Source organism: Centruroides sculpturatus, unplaced genomic scaffold (genome assembly GCF_000671375.1).
Source record: "Centruroides sculpturatus isolate CEXI.00-Female unplaced genomic scaffold, Cexi_2.0 scaffold51, whole genome shotgun sequence".
NCBI lineage: Eukaryota > Metazoa > Arthropoda > Arachnida > Scorpiones > Buthidae > Centruroides > Centruroides sculpturatus.
The window spans coordinates 258,383-282,400 of record NW_019384329.1 but is presented as its reverse complement, the minus strand read 5'-3'; the positions used below and the strand labels follow the sequence as shown (position 1 = coordinate 282,400).

Genomic DNA, 24,018 nt, shown 5'->3' with positions numbered 1-24,018 from the left:
CTTCATAAAGTTTGAATTTTCTTAAAAATAAAAAAAAAATTAAAAAATTTTAAAACAAATATTGTATTTTATTACCGATTCATTTAAGTGCTTTCTTTTATTAAATAAAATCCCTTACTGTGAAACATTTTAAAATTTAGACATTTAGAAAAGAGCAGTTAATAATTTTTAGTAAATTTAATGCGTTTCCACTTAAATACATATTGTAAATACGATACTGGCGTTTTTGAAGGTGGCGTAAAATCCGCCATTTTTATTTACGCCATCTTCCGTCGAGTTATTTAAAAACGAAGAGGATATTTTAATTTAGTGGTTTTTTTTTTTAGCTTAAATAATTTTACTTTAATAATCTGAATGATAAATTAATCACAGATTAATACAAAGTTTTTGAAATATCGAAAAATTATTCGCCCATTAAACGTTATTGTTCGACGTTAGTTCATAGACATTTGGCCGCCATTTCAAATACGTCATATAAGCGCCATCTTGAGTAATTGCTTACATATGAAACTTAATGATAAGCCGGAAGTGACGTCTTCATACATAACAAGATGGCGGCTTATTAGGTATAAATGCCTGCAGTATTCTATTTTCGAACGTATTTTTTTATAAATTAAACATAATTTGGACTCGACTTACTTCAATTGAATTCATTTATTAATGAAAGAACAGTTTTTCCTTGCTAAATTTCATATTTATCAATTACTAATGCTGTATTAATTCTTGTAATTCTCAAGAGTGCGAATGCATAGTAAGTTTTACAGATGGAATTCTCTTAACAATTCAGTCACAGTTCAGTTGTCTGCGTAACATCACTTTAAAGTAATTATGTGATGGATGTTAGCCATTTTAATCGCGCTCTCAATATTAAGTTTGCACATCTGGAAATGATACAGCTTATAGTATTTGTTTTGTTTTTTGCACAATTTCATCTTTAAAATATGCTAATTTTATACTTTAAATAAAGATTTTTTAAGAAGATTTAAGCTATTTGTCTGTTTCTTGTGTAAAGTATTATGTAAGCAGTTGTGAAGTCTGTAGGGAGCATCTGTCTTTGGTTAATTTTGGTTTGTTTTAGTGAAGTTTCAATATTACCGTCGACCGGAGACCAGTTACTCGGATCATGCCAATATCCTCTGTGACAATCCATGCAGAAAAATTTGGCTACTTTCATTCTTTCTGCCCCCATGGGTACTAATAGCGCCATTTAATCGTATGCATTGTGTTTGACTGGGCCTCTACTGAAAAATTCCTGGGTGTTGCTCACCTGGATTCGATCATTTCCCCAGTGTCAGGCTGACATCTTAACTAACTGATCATCCAGTGCTCTAACTTTATGACAAAATAAGAGCACCGGATGATTGGGTTGACCGGATGAGTAGGCTCCCTTATTAAACCATAACTTAAATTTGACCAAAGTCATTGAAGGTCATGGGCCCACTGCAATTTGTTGGTAAAAGCAACAGGTATGTGATCGCACACTTTCTTGCCAAGGTTAAGGTGGGAAAAAAGTTTTAGGAAGAACTGACAAACGTGAAAGATGAGCAACATCACAGCGTACGGTGGAAGACCTCGCGCTCACAAACAGATGGATAAAACCCTGATGTTGCAGCCACATCAGGACTGTTTTGATGTGCACGCCAAGTCCCCAAATTCTCTTGACAAAGAGCAAACCAAATGGTCAGAACAATTATCTGCTACAGTTTGGATGGTGGTATGTTCTGGCAACCCCTCTATAGTCTCGTCTGTGACTTTCCTGTTTCTGGAGAACCAAAAAAAGCACTTAATTGCAGGAAATTTTCCTCGGATGCCAAAGTGCAAGCTGTGGTTCATGACTGGCTGTGCCAGTATCAACCCTGCTATATTCCTCAAACAAAAATGAATTTGCTCATGTCACAGCTGGATAAGTGTGAGAATAACCAAGGCAATTACAGTTAAAACAAAATGTTTTATTCTGCATTTTGGATGGTTACTTACTGATCCACGCACATAATTTATTTGAATTGTATTCAGAAATTTAGTACTTCCTGTATGCAAAATTAATGTCAAAGAGTTCCCACAAATCGTAAAAACTGACAACTCTGTCAGCCAGTAGCACGATTAAAAATATCCTTCATATCAATGTCTGAGTATATATGGACTATTTTCTGTCATTCTTCCTAAAAAGTATATAAGAACACTAATAATTTTTAGACAATATTTACATAATTTTAATCAATCTTGTACTGATTATATACATGTTCGAACTGCTCGACAAATACGTGGATGTCAGCAATTTAACATTAAAGTTCTTGAATAGAATTAGAAATAAGTGTAAGTTTGTAATTAAATTTTATAAATTTGTGTGATTAATAAAAAAAAAAAAAAAAATACATTGCTTTAACTCTCATGGAGAAGTCGATTGAAGGCATTGTAAGAGGATTCCAAATCAAAAATCAGCTGCCGCACTTGACTTTCATTCAGCTGATCCGATGCAGTCATCGAAGACATAGTTTTCAACCTGCATATGTAACGATAATTAATATTATGTGCAAAACTGATAGTTTTATAATATAAATGAATAAATTTTACCATTCGGTGACTTTAACTCTTCCTTCAAAGTCTTCCTTTATCAAGCTTAATCTACTCATCGTTTCATTTAATTCTTTCAAATCGGGTTGAAGCTGAAATTTTACAAAACTGCAAGTTATAAAATTTTGTGTTGGAGAATCGAATTAAAAGTTTCATTTCTCACCTCGTCCATAGCTCTTATCTCCAATCTCAGTTTATCTATTATAGTTATAAAAAGCTAGAAAGAAAATAATAATACATTAATATTGCCCAAAGTCCATTTACAAACAAAAGAAAAATAAAATAAATCATGTTATTTTGAAGGTAGTGATGAATTTTATAAAAAATTGTAAATGGTAATAACGAGTAAAACCTTTATTAAGTCTGACCCTACTCCAGACATGACACGACACCCATCCCTCCACTTTTAACCACCAAAATTTAATAGCATTAATCCACCCAATTAACAAATCTTCCTATAACTTTTCGGAAATTTGCAACAAAAGACACTTGCGTTATTAAGCTTCACAGTAGGTGAACAAAATCATCCCCCACATTAACATCCATATATACAGAAAACCCCAAACGTTTCGCATTTCTTAATGTTTCAAAGTCTCCAAGTCTAAATATAAAATTCTGAGAGGATTGTTTTTTGCCCTGTTTCACCCGTTGAAGGCAAACTAATCTCCAAATGCTGAAACAAACAGGGGATTGCCAAACACGTGTGCTGTGGGGAAGGAGTCAACATTGAGAAAATTAACCAGTTTAAGTGGCAGTTTTTTATTTCATACAACAATTTCCATGCACTGGATGAGTTTGCGTCTCAACAGTTAACACACTCATGGCCTCTATTTGCTTTGTAAACTTCTAGGATTTTCAATTATTCATAGGTCTAACAATCTCGTAAATCTCAAATGACTTCCATGTTGGCTCCATTAGCGAAAGTCAACAGAATAGTGCTGCTTACACCTTTATTTGTTGCCTGTTTATGCTCCTTAATTCTACTGTCGATGTTCTGCTTGGTTGTAGTGACATATTTGTGTTAAAATGATGGTGTTGTATGTACACAGATAAACACCAAAGGAACTGGAAAGACCCTGTGGACTTTTGTTGTTGCATAGAAGTTGGGATGCACTTAAAAGCTAGGATCAGTTTGTTGTGGTTTGCAATTGCTTTATGTATCATATAAGAGGGTGATTCAAAAAGTAAGGTAACAAGAGCTTTCATGGGTGTCATATTCCTCCTCTTGTTCAAATTTCCCATTAGGGCAGCAGCAAAAGACCATAGCTTTATCGTACAGGCGTTAGATGGTGCAAATGTTGCATCAGACTCTTGCAATATCATTTTGAAAATGGCTGTGCTTACGGAAATATGGTCAAATGTGGAAGTGCGTAGTATGATTCAGTCTGAAGGGCAACTCACCAGCAGAAATTTGTCATCAACTTGTTGAGGTGTACGGTGGTAATGTCATGTCAGAAAAACAGATGTGGGTTTGGTGCACCGAGTTTGATAAAGGCAGGAGAGGTGTGCAAACTTAGCAAACTGAATTGTTATGGCGCTTCAAGTGGAAGGTACTGGAACATCCTCCCTATAGCCCAACCTGGTACGCTGTGATTTCCATCTCTTTGGACCATTGAAGAAGAATCTGGGTGGCAGACAATTCCAAATCAATATGGAAGTTCAGAAAGCCATCATGATGTGGCTGAAGGGAGTTGATGCAGATTTCTTCTTTGCCTTAGTATATCGTTGGAATAAATGTTTGGACAAGCATAGTGATTATGTTGAAAAATAATATGTACAGTACCAATGCCATAATAATCTGTATCACTATATCTGCCTGTGAAATAAAATTTGTACAGGAGAGCTCTTTTTACCTTACTTTTTGAATCACTCTTGTACACAAGGCAGGAAAATATTTCAATGTTAACCTCCTTTTACTCATAGGCTATCCTTTCACCATCTTGAATATTTCAAAGGTATTTATTAAATTGTTTATTAATGTTCTTTCTACATGTTGTAGCACCACCTTCCTGACAGAATTAAGTTCCCTTTATGTGTCAAGCATATTGGTACAATACATAAATGCCCTCCTTTTTAATGATGTGGTGGTAGACAACTTCTCACCAAGAGGATCAGCTGAACACAGGGAACAAAAACATAGTGGCAGAGAGATATAAAAATGGACTTTCATATGGGTTTCCAGTTCCAACTAGAGTTTTAATCTATTTGGATTGTGATTAACCTTAAGTTAGTTGTGATAATCTTGTACAATAGTATCACTACTAATGTATTGTCTTCTGTGTGTCACATGCAACATGACAACAGAGCTAATCTTGCAAATTTTTATCTTGGTATTCACAGGTGTTCTCCTTGTCTTCCTTTTGTTTCCATGCACACTTGCCACCATCATTTTATACACTAACACTATCTCAAAAACACCAGGTCTTTGTCAATTATTGGGCTGCAATTTGAATAAATTGTAGACCTATAAATTCCCACTGTCATCTGTCTGTCTTTTCTTAATCTTGAGAACAGCTTTATATAGATAAAAGCTGAGACCACATATGGAGAGCTTAGAGACAGGAAGTTCAATTAACTATATACGAACATCCAATACCAAGACACCACTAATTTGAGGTAAAGAGCATATATTTTAAATTAAATAAATTAAAAATTGCAGCTTGGCATTGTGACGATGTCACAAGAAATATTTGCTCATTTATCTTGAAAACGGTTGAGTTTTGGACAAATGTTTACTATGGGTTTTTATTCTGCATGGCATGCACTATCTAACATACTAATGTCATATGCATTAACACTACGTATAGACGTAGATTAAACCCTTAGTAAGAAAAATGACAGTGTGAGTGAGAACTAGTTGACAAATTAGACAAATGAGTAAGTTGTATAAGCTCAGAATGTTTTTATAGTTGAAAGTTTCCTCATTTATTCTGTGAATTTATTCAAGATATATTTTAAGCACTGTTAAAAACGGTTACACTGCTGACAAACCACAGACGATAATATGCAGCCGTAACCATTCCAATAATAAAACATACTTTGATTAACCGATTTTTGGGCAATCCTATATACACATTATTGCTTTGTACAGAAAATTTAGTTTAATATAACAGCAAATATTTAACTGAAATCTTTGCGAAATAAAATCTGACAAATTACCTTCAATTTTTTTTTATATTAAACATTTCTTAAAAATAAAAATGTTATTGTTCTCAAAACAAAACATTTAATATTTATAATCATAACTTCCTAATGGTTTCCAGTTATTTGGCATTGTGTCCAGAAAACTTCACATGATAATGGCCAAAATTTGGATGACAAGTGCCAATATATAACCATTACGGAAAAACTGGAAAGGAATTATAACCTAATTGGCACAAAATTTTATATTTTACACTCGCTTTCTTTATATTTTCCTTTTCTTTATTTTAAAGGTTATACAGCAGACTCTCCAATAACTCAAAGAAAACGGGGCAGAGAAAAGTTTGATTTAACAAAATTCCTAATTACCGAATCTACCGGTATTTTAAATGAAATCATATATTCTGCAACACAAACGATGTAGCATTAAAAACACCTGTAATGTAGTTAATATGAACCAATTTATTATAAGAACAAATGTTTCCAACTGTTATATTCAACTTATAAAGGCACACAGTAGGATAGCTGTTTGTGCACAGCTCAAGTATCTTGAAAACCTTGAAATTTACAGTGACTAAGAAAGGTGTTGCAGTTAATTTGAAGGATACATCTTCAGTATCACATGCATAAAAGGTTATTTATGAACATTTATAATGTTATAAGTTGATTCATATTAACTGAATTACAGGTGTTATTTGATGTTTTTAAGGTATTTCATCAAGTTTGGAGTATCTTTTAAACAATTTAGTTAGAATTAAACCCATTACATTTTATTGTTTATATATATATATATATATATATACACATACACAAAATAACATTGGCACTGTTAGCAAGTCTGCAGACTACCCAAGGATAAAATATAGTGTAAAGGAGATTGAAAAAACCCAAAAAGAAACTTCTTATTCAGCGTGTGACTTCCTAAAATTTCTCTTTATTCGCCAACTATGTGCATCTACTATTTTACTTGGTAAGAGGGTCGAAAATATCTTACAAAACAAAGAATAAATATACTTAATGATAAGTGAAAACTATTTCTTGAATCTTTTGTTACAAAGTTTTGTGATGAGAATTCTTTTCCTGTTCAATAATCTTTGGAAATTACTCTACTATCTCTTTCTCTATCACTTGTTGCCTTTTTTAATATCACAAATGCAACTTATACCTATTCTACCGACTACCTACTTTTGATTTTACAGCTTGCTTTAATTTTTTCTCAACTTTTGCAATCCACGAATTTACTAATTTTTATTCTCTCCTTTTCTTTAATATCTAGCCCACCAGTAAAAAAACTACCAATGCCTTTTGAATAATGTAAAAAAAATTCCTTAGCTACTATATTCTAATTATCATTAATCACCAATTGACTGTTAAATAGAATACATATATATATATATAAATTAATTTATTAAGGAGTTGAGAATTATGTATATCATCCACAATATTTTTATATGGACCCAGGGCATACATTAGGAGATAGTGTGATTTGGTTTAACCCAAACTCATATACTTTGGAACAACACCTGATGGAATGTGTTGAGAATTTCATCAAGATTAATAATGAATAATTACTTTAAATAAACTTTAATTTGGCAATTGTTGCACATTGTCGGGCACTGTATAATCATATTGTGGCAGGAGATATAGGCTTGGTCATGTGATTGATTTGAATAGATACTGTAGACAGATGCCTAGAGCTAATTTGACAAAACACTCCTTTTTCTGAGTGTCTGTCAGTGCATACTTTTAGTAGAGCATGAAATCCTTTTCATACTATGTTTATTGCCTTTTAGTACATACATTATATATGGCATTCTGGAATACATATCAATTTTCCTCCTTTGATAATTAATGCTATAAAAGACCTATTGGAAGTCATGACTAGTCTACGTATGTCTTTCCACACACCAAATGTTAAATGTTCAACAAATGAAAAGCATCCGAAGGTGAATATAGTATTTAAAAATTTTGACAGCAATAAAAATAAACATCTCCCAGAAAGTTATATGTCATCTGTATTAGTTGGCAAATAGCTCTGCATTGTCACACAGGCACAGAAAAATCAGGCTTTATTTGAATCTTACTAATTTTATACTGGCCAATTATAAAACTAACTCGTGTTCTTTTTCATATGACAGAACTCACGTACAACAGAGAAAACATTCCATAAAATCTGGGTCATGTTATGAGTCTCAATCATACACAAAATTAAAGTTGCTTGAGAAACTCAGTCATTTTTTAAATATTGTTGGCTGTCCTTACAATTCAGGTGGGTCCAAAGGTGACTGTAAGTGAAAAAGTAACCCAGCAAATAGCTTTCTATGGTGAATGGTATGGCATTGCTAAAAAAAGAAGGGTGACCCAAGATAGACTAAACCAATTTTCCTCTTGCCGATCAAAATATTTCGTCAAATTCAGCAGTTTTTTAAAAAATTTTCCCACAATACTGAATACATAATACATCTACTATTATTAATATCATTGCATGGTAAATTAATAATAAAGTCCTTTATGAAAAATTAGTTATGATCATTTCATATATCTTGAAAGGGTTACATGCAGTACTCAGTTATGGCTCTGGAGGATTTAAAATCTTCCGGAGCCCCTATTTTGGTAATGCACAATGACCTTATCAAAGATTTCTGAATAATTCATTCCTTTCACTAAGTAAATAGACTGATCCCTAATACTGTACATTTCTACAGGGTAGCCAAGATTCAGGAAACAAGCTTAAGTTTTTAGTGCTTTTTATATTTTGCAACATAAATAATGTAAATTATAATTGCCAATTTTCTGAAAATGTCTTTAAATTTTCTCAATTATAAGATTTTATTATGATACACCTCATGCCTGTGCACATTTCATTTACTCCAACAAATGCATGGATAGAAAATTGCAATAAAAAATCATAAAATTTGTAAAATTTTATGATTTTTTATTGCAACAAAGCAAAGCAACAAAAAGCAAATCATTTTGTCTCCTTTAGAGTCTGTTTTTGTTACAAGTCACTTTTAGTGAGCTTTTGATTTAAAAGTTGCCATTTGTTGAAGTATTAGCAAAGCAAAAAATAGCAACTTTTAACTAAAAAGCTCATTAAAAGTGACTTGTAACAAAAACAGAGACTAAAGGAGACAAAATCAACTCAGTGGGAGACCTGCGATTCATTCTACTGCTGAAGTTCCATATCCTTTCATTTTTTATTCATGCAGTTTGGTATTTGCAATAACAAAATATAATTAAGGAATACAAAATTAAATGAAATAGAACTGTAATTATCAGGTGATCTTTATATTAATTAGAATTAATTTGGTAATAGAGCAATAAAGTGAGAAAATTAGAATTAACATTAACCAAACATTCTAGAAAGATTCAATCATGGTAGGAATCTACAGACAAGTTAAAATTTAAAATACTTCATACAACATTTCCTTGAATGTAAACTGACATAATTTAATAGGATCAAATCCCCAAAACTCCCTGAATTAAACAACTTCAGTTTACTGTGGGTAGAAAAATGAAACAAGACTTCATTTTATACAATAGAGTTTTGGTTTAATGTGATATTTGAAATATTACGTAGTATAGTATATAACGTGTAAGCTTTTGCTTACTATTATAATTGCTCATTAAGCATGTGAAGCATATGCCTAATGAGCAATCCAGCACTGTTAGTCTCAACTTACATAATTTTGCTTTTATGCAGAACCAACTTAATGTGCAAATTGTGGGATTGGTGCAGTTATCTTACTTGTAACATGATGTTCAAGAAATGAGAGATAAAATAATACATAACAACATTTTGTACTATATAGAATCATAATTCACTACTTACTGATACAATATCTGCGATACATTTACTTGTATTACCCTTATCGTCTTTGATAGTAATGGGGCGATCTTCTCTGATTCGCTCCATTGCAGCAGGACAATCCAACTAGAATTAGGAATATCAAAACTATTATGCAGTTTAGAACTTTTCTAGACAGCAATTATTATTATTAAATATAAAATCATTTTATATAAATTACCCTAAACTTCTTCATAAATGATTCAACAGTTGGAAATTCATCTCCTTGGACCTGTTTAAAAGCTGCTTTATATTGTACTAATAGTTTTGAACATGCAGCTGTATATCTTTACATGTAAAATATGAAAATAATCTATTAAAATTAAATAATAGATAAGAAATATTTAGATATAAGTTATATCTGTACTCACTCTTTTGGAGTAACACTGTCTTTAATATATGCTTTTTCTAAACATTGAAGTGTGTTAATGACAGCATATAAATCGGCCATGTTATCATACCTAAATGAAAGTCTCTATTAAAATATTTCAATTAAAAAAAAATTAATTAATTATTCTAAATTCATCCAAAATTACTTTTCTCTTTCTCTTGCAGTTCTGTGCAATCGAACTTCTTCATATAATTCCGGTCTAGAATCTGAAACGACTATAAATTGTTTATAAAAATGAAAAAAATTCATGAAATATTAAAGTTTATTAAACAAATATTTGTTTGAAAGTTTTACAAAAAAATGTGTAAATTATCTATCAGTTACTTTGCTGACTTTTATATGAATCAGTCTGTCATCTGTTAAAGCTGGTCTATACAATATGACTATTACTGACATTTTGTTGCACCCAAAACAACAAAATTTATCAATGATTTGGACATTTACATAATGCACTTTAGCTTGTGAGTCATTCCAAGCATTAACAAGAGCATTCAGAGGTGAGAATGTAAATATATAAATAATTTTATTGCAAGTAGTTATATGAAAAAATTATTATAACATCATAACTTTACTGTGGGACAGTTATGACTCCAATAAAAATGGCACAGTAAAAGCTATCAACATCTTCACAGTTTGATTAAACATCAAGCAGCTTCCTATGAGAAGATAAATTGCCTACATTACATTAGCATAAATTGGCTGTAATTGTGAGCCCAGAGTCAGGCCGAGAGTAAACAAAATGGAGGAGAAAACATTGAAGTCAGAATGAGGAGAAAATACCTAATGGAATAGTTAATGGAACACTTTTGGAGAGTGACAATATGGCCGTATCATCCAGGCACATTGAAAGGAAAATGGAAGACAACACTGAGGCAGAAAAAGTAGATACGAACTGATAAGTCACATCAAAACTGATGAACCGGCAGCAAAGTATCCCCTCAAGGAGAACAAAGAACAATTGTTTCTGCTGGTAATCATTTTTTGTAACTCTCTCTCTCTCTCTCTCTCTCTCTCTATATGAATCAGTCAAAAGTCACATTGAGGAAAAAAATTTGAGTTGTGTAAAATGTACAGATGTAGAGAGTATGAGTCCTCCCATAGATAATCTGTAAAGATTATCTAAGGGACAACTCATACAATCTCATACGTTTGTTTGTTACTTTGCTAATTAGTTGTTTTCAAACAAGTCACTCTTCATCAGATCCACATGATGCTAAACTTTCAAAACAGCACATTGCTATTTAAAGTAGGTTTTGATGTCTGTTCACCACTCAGGCCATAGGCGATGAGAAAAGCAGTATAAAGGATCAGTGGTCGGCATGCATTCTTAGTTATTTATTCCTTCGTTGATAAAGAAAAGCAGCGCATACTCCATTAAGAAATTTTAGAGTACTAGATTTAAAATAAAATTAGCATGTACACTGTATACCTAAATACAATATTAAAAAAGGTTATACAATCATTCTATGTATGTATGTATTATTATTTTAAGAATATAAACACACTTTACACTAAAAACAATCAACCAATTGTAATATTTTCACACAACCCATAAGTTTTTGACTTACTCCTAAAGATGCATTCACATTACTTTGGCAACCACAGTTCCAAGTGAACAATGTATTGTTGGTATCTTGCACACTTACAGTATGCATTTCAATTCATTCTTTTGAGATAATTTAAGCATTTAAAAAACATGCTACAAACAATTATCTAGTCTCTGATCAAGACAGACATATTTCCAAACGATCTTCCTAAAAAGCATACTGTTGAAATTACACTTCTTTGTTTTATTGATGGGAAAATAACTCATGGAAATACTCTAACAGTTTCTTTTTATGAATAATTCCACACTAATGAAAGTTTTATGCTAAAATTACATGCTAACAACTCAAAATCACTATGCTTTTTAAATATTTTATTTGTCAAATTAAAATTATCTGTCATAAATAGATAAAAATAAGAATCTAACGTGGCTCAAAATGCACGAAAATTATAGAAAAAAGTAAAAAAATATAGAATTATAAAACAATTTTTGATGTATTTCAAAAAATGATACCAATATGTTATTCTTCGGCATCCAGACACTTTGACAGACAACAGCATTTCATCACCAAGTAATAAACTGCCAACTTCATTTACATTCAGTGGAAAATAAGGAATCAAAATCACTATTGTCACATCATTCAAGATGATAGTAACAATGCTGACCTTTACAATCCGTTTGTTCACAATGCGAATTTTGCACATTGCACATCTGTGGATGCAGGATTAAATCCAGCAAAGCAACCTTGGAAATTTTTTGTGTGTGTTCCATCCCAGATATGCTAAAGCCCTGTTCCTCACTACACAGCCAACTGTAGCTCAGAACAAATTCAAAATGGGCATAAAAACAGCTGTTATTCCCCTAGGATGGAGAAAGTAGTTTGACATGCAGAAGAGATTTAAGAGAAGTAAAGTGTTTTGTATAAAAGTTAAGGATCAGCTGTATAAGAATAACACAAACTACATTCTGAGTCACAGCAGTGACTGACCATAAGTAAAAAAGTCAATGACTGACATTTTATATATACAGGAATCAGAGTTGCAGATTTTCGGGGGTCGATTTCTCCACCCCAAAACATTTGAAGTAATTCTGAATATATTGTTTGACAGAAAATTGTTTTCTTAGGTAGTGTGCAAAATTTCAACATTGTTCTATAAAGCCACTGCCAAAATATAGGCAACTGAAAAGTGAAAAAATTGCCAAGAAAGCTGTATTTTCTTTATTTGGCACTGCAGATGCTCGTAGAAAAAAGACTACTGGGTATAGAAAGCTCAAATTTTAAAGTTAAGCCTTACTCATTATCAGTGAGATGCTGGCAAAACTTCTGGGTCGATAGGTCAAAGTTCACAGAAGCCATAGGTAGTTCCATAAAGCTAATTGAAGTTTATGGCTTAATTTTATGCTTATAGATAAAATTGCATCAAAGCAAATGAATTTTATTCAAATGTTACTCAGAATAACAAAAGCTAAAATGTATGCCAATTAGAACTTTTATAAAGATTTTTCTAAATGGCGCATCGGTTGGCGATGCATTTGGTTGGTGATGTGTTTACTTTGTGCTCAGCGGGTGCCAAGCCAATTGTATGTCATTATCTTATGTCTTGATGTAATAATACAATTATTACATCAAGACATAAGTGGTACCTACACAATTTTTACCTGCATTATTCTTTTCTGCATTTTGTTTCCAAGTGCCAAGCTTACCTTTACCAAAGGAAAACTCCTAAAATTTGCTATGTTTTCTAGTAGCTCACTTGACTGTTCCTACTGTATTTAATGTTATATAGTTACATGGGGCTCACCCACACCCCTAAAACTATGAAGAAAGGAAAATAGGCATTATATTAATTTACAGTAAAAACTGACCTATATCTTGCAAAGGATTGCCCGTACACGTTACTCATATAGGGAGGTGGCAAATCCCACATTCAATGATATTAAGGTGCTCGACGTAAAGAAAATCTGAAAAACACCAGGCGGCAACAATTCTACTGCCGACTGCCAGCCTTCAGTGGTTTTATCCATTAGGCCATTGGTAGGCTTTTAAACTTATGAACTTCTGTAGCTTAAGAACCAACTTATGATACATTTCCAGCACTTATGCAGTTTAGGGGGTACAGAAGTTTGAGAGGTTTTCTTCCATAAAATTAATCAAATCTAGACTAATTTGGTTCAAACAATTCCAAAAGATGTATAATTTGTTGGAAATGATCGATATAAAATATGCTATAAACAAAAAATTGTTGGAATACTACTTACTGAGCATACCCCGTGAGACGTGATTGCTTAAGCTTGTTTTCGTCGCGGAACAGCACTTTGAATGGCGAAAGTGTACGAAGTGCGTCACGTGACATTTGTTGGTGCTATTTGGTCACATGACTACTCATCTCTGACATGTTTCCTGATAACTTACTCTTTTTGCAACATATAATAACGTATGATAATGCAATATAATATAATAATGCTAATTATATTTATTTACATCAAGACATTATACATCTCTTGTTGCATCTGACTAATATTTATCATTATAATATATATATATATATCATGATAGCACTATTGTCGTTAGCAAGTAGTTTTACCTTTGTTGCTTCATATAGTCAATAATAATAGTAAGTTGTTTCTAATTATAATAAAAAATACTATAGTATATTATGATCTACGACATGATGTCTCCAAAGTTTTGCAAAAAGAATAAATTATCAGGAAACACGTCAGAGATGAGTACTCACGTTACCGAATAGTATCGTGAAATGTCACGTGACACACTTCGTATACTTCCGCCATCCGATGTGCCGCTCCGCGACGAAAACATATATAACAATTGCAATAAGTGCCACAATTTCTGCACATTTGAAAGTATTCTTGTGGTAAATTTAACATGTCTTGTATTAACGATGGAAATATAAGTATGTTTCATTGTTTTTAAACTTATTATTTAATTATTATTGACTCATTTCTCTTTGCTAGGCCTAAATCAACAGCCCGAATTAGGCTAATTGATGGAGAAACAAGGTAAAAATATAACCCGATTCGTCTTTAAAATAAATCACGGTTAATTATTTATAACTGTTGAAGATTAAGTGACAGAAATAATAACAAATTAAGTAATAATTCCATTAATTTACCTTGAGGACTGGAATAAAGCGGCATCCTTCCGTATTTGTCACTTGACGTTTGTCGTCTGGCAATTCTCGTAATGACGTCATTTCATATCACAATGTTTTTTTTCTTTTTTAAATTTAAAAACACATTTTATGTTACAATTATTATTTATTAATTAAAATTACTAAATGACAATCAATAATAATTTTAAAGATTAATTAAACGTGTTCGTTTATTTAAATTACATAAATACAGTTTATTCTCTATCTTCCGCCCGCCTGCAAACACTGAAGCCTTTATTTGCAGGTCCATTATGAGCCGCCCACCAATGGCCGAGTGGACTCAGTCTCCGCTCGTAGCGGCAGAGACCAAACCCTAAACACTGGGAGTTCGGTCGTAGGTTCTCGCCTCACTCGGATGGGCTGCCAGCACGTAGTTTTTTCGGGTTTTCTCCTTGCCGATGACGCCTGAATAGGGGCCAACATCCCATAAAAGCCTCTCGAAAAAGCATTCTATCCCCCTCGCGTACGTTTAGTCCGTTTTCTATAAGGCCGGCTCTTCGGTCTAGGCGACCGAAAAGCCGGCCTTATAGATCAGTTTCTCGGAGTAAAAGCGAATAGCTAGAAACTGCACATGAAACAGAACAGAACAGATGGATTCGGCCAGGCCCACATTGGGCAGTCGAGTAGCGAAAAATTCCTGGCTTTTTTCATCCGTCTGGACTCGGGTCCTGCAGAGTGGCAGGGTGCTACATTAACAACTCAGCCATCCCGCCGCCGAAGACGTAAGCGGCCTGCAACGAAAGGTCACTGATGCTGATTATAATAATTATATATGCACGTGAGTGTTATTTTTTAAAATTCTTTCCTTTGTGTGGGTAATAAGAGGATCTCTTTTAGCAAACCCGTTATGGGTTCGGTCAGGCCCGTAACGAGGTGATAGACGGGGCCTCAAACACATTTCGAAAACCACCATTTTGATAAATGCCTGGAAACCTTGACTACTGGGCCGTACGGCCGGTCGCAGATGGTTGTTGAACATTTATTTTACATTTTCCTCAAGTGTATTATCGAAAGGTCAGATTCGAAATAAATTTTTCTAGTTTTCTTTGTCCTGTGATAGGTTTTTCTTTTCAGTTTCGTCCCGGCTTTCACATTTTTATTTACTTTTCCAGTTTTTGCATATAACAATAAGAAAATATGACAATCGGATAAAAAACGAACCCCAAAGATTTCTTCATTTTTAAACTCGGGAGGCAAGTTTTTTTTGGTTTTCTTCCTGTATGTAGTGTTGTGGGGAGGGGGCACGATTTTCAAAACCAAATTTGAACCTTTATAACTCCTGTGTTTTTTGTTGAAAATTTCTTAAATTTTGCATGGATGTTTGTTTATTAGGACATTTGATACTATTAAATTTTGGCAATTATAGGTCGAATGGTTTGGAAGATACATGTCATTTCTTCAGTAGGATAACGATTTTCCTCAATTACTGTCGTTTACAATGTTTGTTTTTTTCTTTAATAAAACGCGTTTCTACACTCAAAACTAAGTTTTTTTTTGCCATTTTATAGTAATTAATAAAATAAAAATTTTAAAACTAAAACTTCATAAAGATGACGCCATATACAATTTTGAACTTCGGCCGGGAAAGTTACGCAACTCGTTACTGGAACTTTTCTATATCATTTTTAACTTGATTGTAGCGCGAGTTTGCAAGTGATCACCTTGTAATACAATACTAGGTACGGCCGGATGGCAGAGCAGTCAAAGTGGCAGCCTACCGCTCTGGGGGACCCGGGCTCGAATCCTGACTGGATCGATAAATTCCTAGGAATTTTCCATGGAGTGGTCCATCCAGATATGTCGGCACCCGGCCGTCCCATTGTGAGTATGGCCGAACCCATAACGAGTTTGCTAAATAAGGTCAAGGATTTAAAAAGAGTTTAAAGAAAGATACAATACCAAGATATAAAAAAGATTTAGTAACTTAATCTTTAACTTCTTAAGTTACATGAGCTACGATGCGATAGATTCGGGTGGGCACAGAATTGGCAAGCGTGTACACAGAATGAAATTCGAACCAAAAGTCGGGTTTTTAGTCAGGTTGCCAGATCCGTAAAAGTTCCTCCTGGTGTCGACTTTTGGATTTATGATCAAACTTACATTGATCTTCTTGTATGACGATTCCTTTTCTGAAAGTGTTTGAAAAGCACATCTGAATGATCTGTCTTTTTTATGTTGTTAACATGGCCATGCCATTTTAATCATTCTCGACAATCAGCACTGCTGAAGAGAGATATAGACGGATCTTTATAGCGGGCCAAAAGACCATTTTTATAAATAAATTTCTCTGCATGTTTACATGGATATGTAATTGTGAGGAAGGGATAAATAAAAGGTGAGTCGTTGAGGCATGAGGAGGAATCGGAACACGTGAGTGCAAATCCACGACAAACTATTAGTATTAAATAATTTAAAACACAGCAGTTAAACTCCCTGTCACTGATGACGAGCTACTATTTAGCAATCACCGCAATTCAATCCAATTTTCTTTTCTCGAAATTTCTTCATAAAATTCAACATGTAAATAAACAATTATTATGTAAATATTCCTTTGTATCAGGCAATCTTAAGTAATCTATTAACACAACTGGCCTTCAGCTTGTGTGTTAACGAGAAGGGAAATGCAGAAAATCTTTTGATAAATTTGCAAAGTTCCGTGTGGTTTGAAATCAACTGGTCGATATTCTCCTTCAGAGGTTGCGAGATCGCGCGTTGTAATTGCACGAATGAAGTGTTGAATTTATGGGCTACACAGATAGCACACAATGCATTTGTAAAAATGAACCACATCCATGTTGTATTTTCGTACATGTAGCTGATTTGGAATGCAACAGAACAAATGAATGCCCTCCGATTACTTGAAGACATTTCTATTTGAAAATTACATTAGAAGTGAGGAAAGTAATAAAAAATAGCCCTAAGACATAAGATGTCGCAATAAAGAAATGAGTGAAACGTTGGTACAGGCGTAGATTTTGTTTCTGCTTTTTGTATCATGATAGGTTTACATTAAGAGACCATTCATTATATTATACCAGGAAAACATCGTAAAGTTTAGAGAACTAACAACGTACTGTACTTTTCAAAATCCGATGTGAACAGCCACATTTCTTCTATTAGTTCCTATGTATTTTATTAAATAATTATTGTTAGGTAGCATTTTTAATTGCATTCGACATTGACACGTTACTTAAAACGGATCGATTTTATATCACGACTACAACAGTCAGGAACGATTTTCCAGACATTTCCGTTGACATTTAGTGGCGCCATCTAAACATTTAATATTTTTAAACTATTATTAAATGGCATAAAGGTTAATTTTCAAAGTAGCGATGAGTTTCAACAATAATTGTAAATGCTAATAACGGGTAAAATCGTTATTAAGTCTGACGCTACTGGGGATACGCGCGACCCTTATGATTCCCAGTGACCTTTAATCACTAAAATTTGCATCGATCCCCCTAATAAACAAACTTCTTTACAAAATTTCAGAAATTTTTCGACAAAAAGCACGGGCCTTCTCAATTAAGCTTTATACAGGGTGAACAAAATTGTGTCATATATAAGGAAATTACTCCGAATTTTTTTGCATTTCTCGACGTTTTAAGGTATCCTCAGCCCAAAAATATTAAAATTTGTGGGGTCATTTTTTTGCTGAATCGCCTTACTTTCAACTAATTTTCTCTTTTAATTTTCAGTGTTGCACCTTATACTTGGATCCTGACAGTCATGGAGGTAGCTCTGTATACTCACCAAGTTTGATTAAATTCGGCAAACCCCACGTCAAGCCCTTCGTTAGATATCGTTTATAAACTTTTTTAATCTAAAGGCTAAACCATGCAATTGTGATGTTCACATGAAACGTACATAGATGGACACAAGAAAGACGTAACAATAACTAAGCGACAGTATAGTCAAACAAAGTATTTCATTTCGCGTACATAAACAGGTTTTTTTGGATTCCAACTCTGCAGTAATTTCTTACAACACGGCGTCAAATAATAATTCAGTACACAATGACAAAATGTACCGTTCACAACGAATGTAAAGTGACCAAAAACTATGACTAATACTTACGTGCTAACTTAAAACTAGGGAAAGAAAAAATATAGTAGAGAAAAGAGGATCCAGAAAAATAGTATAGAATAAGGAGTGAAATACCCGGAGTTTTGCTGGACTTCACAATTTTGGGAGGGATACCACGTTGTACTTTTTCTGAAAAGTCTATCGTCTTCGTCGAGTTTCTCCAGGCACCTCGTTACTACACCTTTTTATCGTAATCACGATAAAATTTCAATTCTCAAACCCTCTCAAATTCTCCAGTCGTTGCCATTCGCAATATTCGACGTCTCTACCCTCTCGGTTCACACCATCACCATTTACAATTCTTTGTTTGACTTGCATAGATTATAAGAGATTTTCACTAATAATTTACAAAATGCAACACTATCTTTAAAAATTTACATTTATTTTCAAAAATTATATTCCATTTTAAGTAATAATTGAATATAATATATGGATTCGCACATCAATCGATCACTTTCTTCCAGATATAAATTAAGAATGATATGATCGCTAGCATTTTACGATCGTCCATAACTAGAAAATGGTATATATTTATTGGATATTATATGATACCGAACTCACAAGAAATTAATATACATCACTTTATATAATGTGCAGAATATATAATATATAGAATAAAATCTTATGTAATATGCAGAAAGTATCTGCATCTTATACAATGCAAATGCTTTCTATATCTTCAACCAAATGTAAGCAACACGCATCAGTTTACGAAGCAACTACTTAACGTACACAAATTTTTAGGCTAAATGGCTGGTAGTTGCGTTTATTGTACGCTTTGCCCTATACTAAATCTCTCTGCACTCTTCGGCGATATATATTTTGCACGTTGCAAACACCAACAGCTTAGCGAGAAATACAAAAAATGGTTGTCCATTAATGGAAAAGTTTTGCATTTTCTGTTGGTTGTACAGTTAGTTACGTTTACAATTCAGAAATTCGGTACAGACGACGATCCATTGATTTGCAGTCCCGCGGAAAAGATTGCAGGAAGCGGTTTAAATAATCCTTTCCTTTTGAGTATGGTTTATCTTGCATGCTTTGGTAGTCTTTTAATACTTCAATCTGGCATGAAAAAGAAATTGTGTATAGATTTAACCATTTCGGGTTATGCTGGTGAAAAAGAAAAAATGCAAAAATGGCAGACAGGCATGGGTTTTATCTCTGGGTGTTTGTACATTTGTGTATTAATCGGTTTAGTCGTCTTTTCATATTTCATATTTAAAGCAGTTGAACAGGGATCGACATGGATACGCGCTTTTTTCTGTTCCGTTTCCATTCATTTCATATTGATGATAGAATTTGGATTGTTAGTGTGGATCTTTACTGCAACCTTGTTTGTAGGTATAATGGTTTACGAGAGATTTAACGCATTATCGCGGCAGTTAAATTTGGCTGTAAGACCAGATCGAAAACACGAAGTTAACGAGATAACGCAAAAACACTTGGAGCTATGCGAAATCTTTACACAAATAAACGATAAATGGGGTAATAATTTCATTTATATGTACGGTATTGTCGCTTATATCATATCCTTTACGATCTATACCACAATATTTACTACATCAGTTACGTTTTTACGAATACTTCTTGCGTTCTGCTCTATTTTCTCCATTGGATTAATTGTATCATTTTCATTTGTGTTTTCTCGTATCTTCGTATCGGGGGGTTTAAAATAACACTTCAATAAGTTTATTTATAGTTAAGTTTAAAGTAATTAATCATAAACAACATAATTAGTGTAAAGTGATTATTATACTTAAATTACAGTAGATCCCCCTATAAAACCGTTTCCTATAGTTATGATTCCTATAAAAATTGTGGAAGTATCCGTAAACAACGGTAAAAATAACTCCTATAATACGTAAAACGTCATCGGGCAGCCGAACTACTTTCCCGCCGTCCGTAGCGCCACGCTACGGACGTTTAGGCGGATAAATTGAGTTTAGTATCGTCTGTTCATATAATTATATATAAATTAGGTACTGTACATATAATTATATATTAATTATATATAAATTAGGTACTGTATATATAATTATATATTAACTTAATTTATTGTAACTTTATTATAATTAAATATATATTTTTCGCCGTCTAGCGTCACGCTACGGCGAGTTAGGCGACCTATCGTCTGTTTAGTACTGTAATTTTATACATTTCTTGTGAAAGAAACATTTCTTATTTAACGGCCATAAAAATTATTTATATTAATGATGTCTCCAAAGGTCAACGAAGTTTTCGCAGAAAAATAATATCAGAAATCGCGGCCGCAATTTGATGCGCTGTTCCGCGACGAAACCAAGCTTTAGCAACGGGCGTAGTCGAACGGTACACACTCGGTAAGCAATCCTACAATTTTTTGTTTATAACGTAGTTTATACGGATTATTTTCAAAAAAATATACGTATTTTGGAAATGTTGAGTCGAATTAGTCTAGAATCGATTAATTTTATGAAAGAAAACCTTTCAAACAGCCGTAGTCCGTAAACTATGATTCCTACAAAATTGATTCATAAAGAACGGAACGTATCTACCGTCTTATAGGGGGATCTACTGTATATTGTAATTTTTGAACAACAGGCTTATGATTCTTTTCAAGAAATTCGAAAATTCAATTTGTTTCCTCTTCCATTGGAAGTCAATCTGAAGGTAACTTATTTAAAAATCGAAATTTTCTTTTGAAATTTTAAGTCTAATGATGTAATTATTCACAGATCTTGAATTTTATGAAAAAATTTTGCGAAAATGAAATTGGAATAAATTGTGGTGACTATTTTATTCTGTCTACTAAGTTTCCAATACAGGTATGTGCATACGATTACAATAAGGAATGACATCAAATGTTCCTGTTTTATAAATAATTTTAAAAGTAAGATTTAAAATTAAAATAAAACATTTTGGTTTTCCAGATATACGAATCGCTATATAGCGTTTTCAACATATTACTTCAGTTACGAGATATCTTCGAAGGAATCGACAAATCCTGTAAACCTGTCGCGAATCCATTGTTTAATTCCACTAATACACACGACGTGTAGTTAAATATCTTCTACTACATAACTTCGTTGAAGAATTTTCTTAGAGAATACATCACTATAGTGTTACTTTTATAGTAATATCACCCTAGTATTGTTACTGCAAATTGTGCACCTGTATCTATTGTAATATTAATTTTTGTGTTATATTGTTTTTTAATAAATTAGTTAAATGATTCATTTACGTATGCCAATATCTAATCAGATATATTGGCATGCTACGATTTCATACATTAACTTTAGTATATCATCTGCAATAGGCTGGCATACATTCAGATCGATGCATGAATTTATACTGAACATAAGTGTTAGGTTGCACTAATTCCCTTTTTTTCATTATATGTAAAACACAGTTTTTGATATTGCATATCTGTACAGTACATTATCTGAGACATTCAAATATGTTCTGCGTACTGGAGAGGGATATTAAAATTTTTTAAGTAGATTTTATCAGAGTGGAGCTATTAGTATAAAAATGATGCAAAGAATCTCAAGGATTTTCGAATTGGAGATAATTTTTATCCAAAATCATTTGTAGAAGTACTTTGATCGATTATCCCAAACCAGAATCTTGCTCCTTTTAAATACATTGCATTTTGTTAGGGGCCCACCAGTGGCCGAGTGGTCTTTGTACCTTGAACACTGGGAGTTCGGTCGTGACGAACGTACTGGCCACGTGGAGTTTTCTGGGTTTTCTCCACGTCTGTAACGCCTAAATAGGGGCCAGTTTCCCTTAAAAAGACCTCCTGGAAGGCATCCCTCCTTGGTAGATCGCATTGTTAAAAGGCAGTATTAATTAAATATTATCTATGACAACGTATTTGATGACCCTTTTATGTGCATTATATACAATATATTATATATCATAAATATTGATATCTGAAAATTAAGGAATGTAATTGAATTTTAACTTATACACTTTTGTTTTATGTGTATGTTCTGTAAGTTTATTCAGCGGAGCTTAATCAGGTCTCTGCATGAGTCAGAAAGCGTTTGTCTGTGATCGAAGGTTGAAGCAGCCGCATGACTACTAGATATAATTTTTCCGGGTATTTACAACTCCGCAAGTCCGTTGTACTGACAGATCTGTAATTGTGAAATTGAATATAAGAGCTGAGATATTCGACGTCAAATTTCGCCACGAAAAGTTTATGGACTGATTGTCAATTGTATGCTCTCACGTGTTATCTATTAATCGAGATTCTTATTGCTGTCATTTTACATTATAATGTCTATAGCAATTTTTATTTGGCTGCAATTTTCAAAACTTGTAAACCTATAAATTCCTATTGGGTTCATGCGTCTGTCTGTCATTCTTTAATCTCCACAACCAAGTTAGGTAGATGAAAATCGAAAACAGAAATTTGAAAACTTAAAAGAAGAACAATTAACAATATATAAAATTAGATTTTCATGGACTTCACGTTATTTTAATTCTTATGAGGAGTTGAATACACGATGAACACGACTCCTTAGTTAACAGATAAACGTATTATATACAGGTGCAAGACACTATTAAATAGATAAGATTTTGACAAAAATTGCATCCCGGCATTGTCACGAAGTCACAATGAATATTTTCTCGATTTATATCACTTTAAAAAATTTTTTCACAGTTTCAGTTATCTATGCATCCTTCTAGAAAATAACTTCCTATTGAATATGCTAAACTTTAATTATAATTGTATTGCATTTAATATTTAATAAAACTATTAGATAAAAATTATACTGTATAATAGAAACGCACGAAGAAATAAAGTATATACAGTGGTGCCTCGTATAACGTACGCCTCGAATAACGGACGCTGCGAATAACGGACTTTCTGTTTGACTGTTACGTGACTCGAGCAACGGACTTGCTGCAAACAACGGACTTTCCGTTCGGCAGTTACGTGAGACGAACAATGGACTTTCTTCGAACAAGTGCGAATGATGTTTCCACTCTTTTGCCGTTGCCAATGACAATCTGCTATTTTTAGGATATATTAGTATTATTAGAATGTATTATTAGTATATCTGAAGTAGAAATGTAATGTAATATATGTTGATGATTTAAATAAACATTAAATGTAATGTAATACAGTATATGTTGACGATTCAAATAAACGAAATGTAATTGTGTAGATGCCGAGGTGGCGGGACGAAAAGAGGTTGTAAAAAACAAACGGAGCGAGAGTAGCTCGTAGAAGTGTTTAGTGATCTTAATTAATAAAGAATTATTCGTA

General features: G+C 33.1%; 1 protein-coding gene across 2 annotated transcripts; it reads right to left on the bottom strand.

Moving 5' to 3' along the window:
* Window positions 1-2,186: 2,186 nt before the first annotated feature.
* On the bottom strand, window positions 2,187-14,719 carry LOC111629125 (vacuolar protein sorting-associated protein 28 homolog). Of its 2 annotated transcripts, none has more exons than XM_023373004.1 (8): window positions 14,628-14,719; window positions 10,096-10,156; window positions 9,931-10,020; window positions 9,741-9,846; window positions 9,545-9,646; window positions 2,735-2,788; window positions 2,572-2,663; window positions 2,187-2,500 (listed from the first exon to the last, which is right to left on the bottom strand). In XM_023373004.1, the coding sequence occupies exons 1-8, from the start codon at window positions 14,650-14,652 to the stop codon at window positions 2,380-2,382; spliced, it is 651 nt and encodes a 216-aa protein (XP_023228772.1). In that variant the 5' UTR covers window positions 14,653-14,719; the 3' UTR covers window positions 2,187-2,379. The 2 variants fall into 2 exon arrangements, with proteins under 2 accessions (XP_023228772.1, XP_023228766.1); XM_023372998.1 differs by having other exon boundaries at window positions 10,096-10,165; window positions 14,628-14,711.
* Between the last annotated feature and the right edge of the window lie 9,299 nt (window positions 14,720-24,018).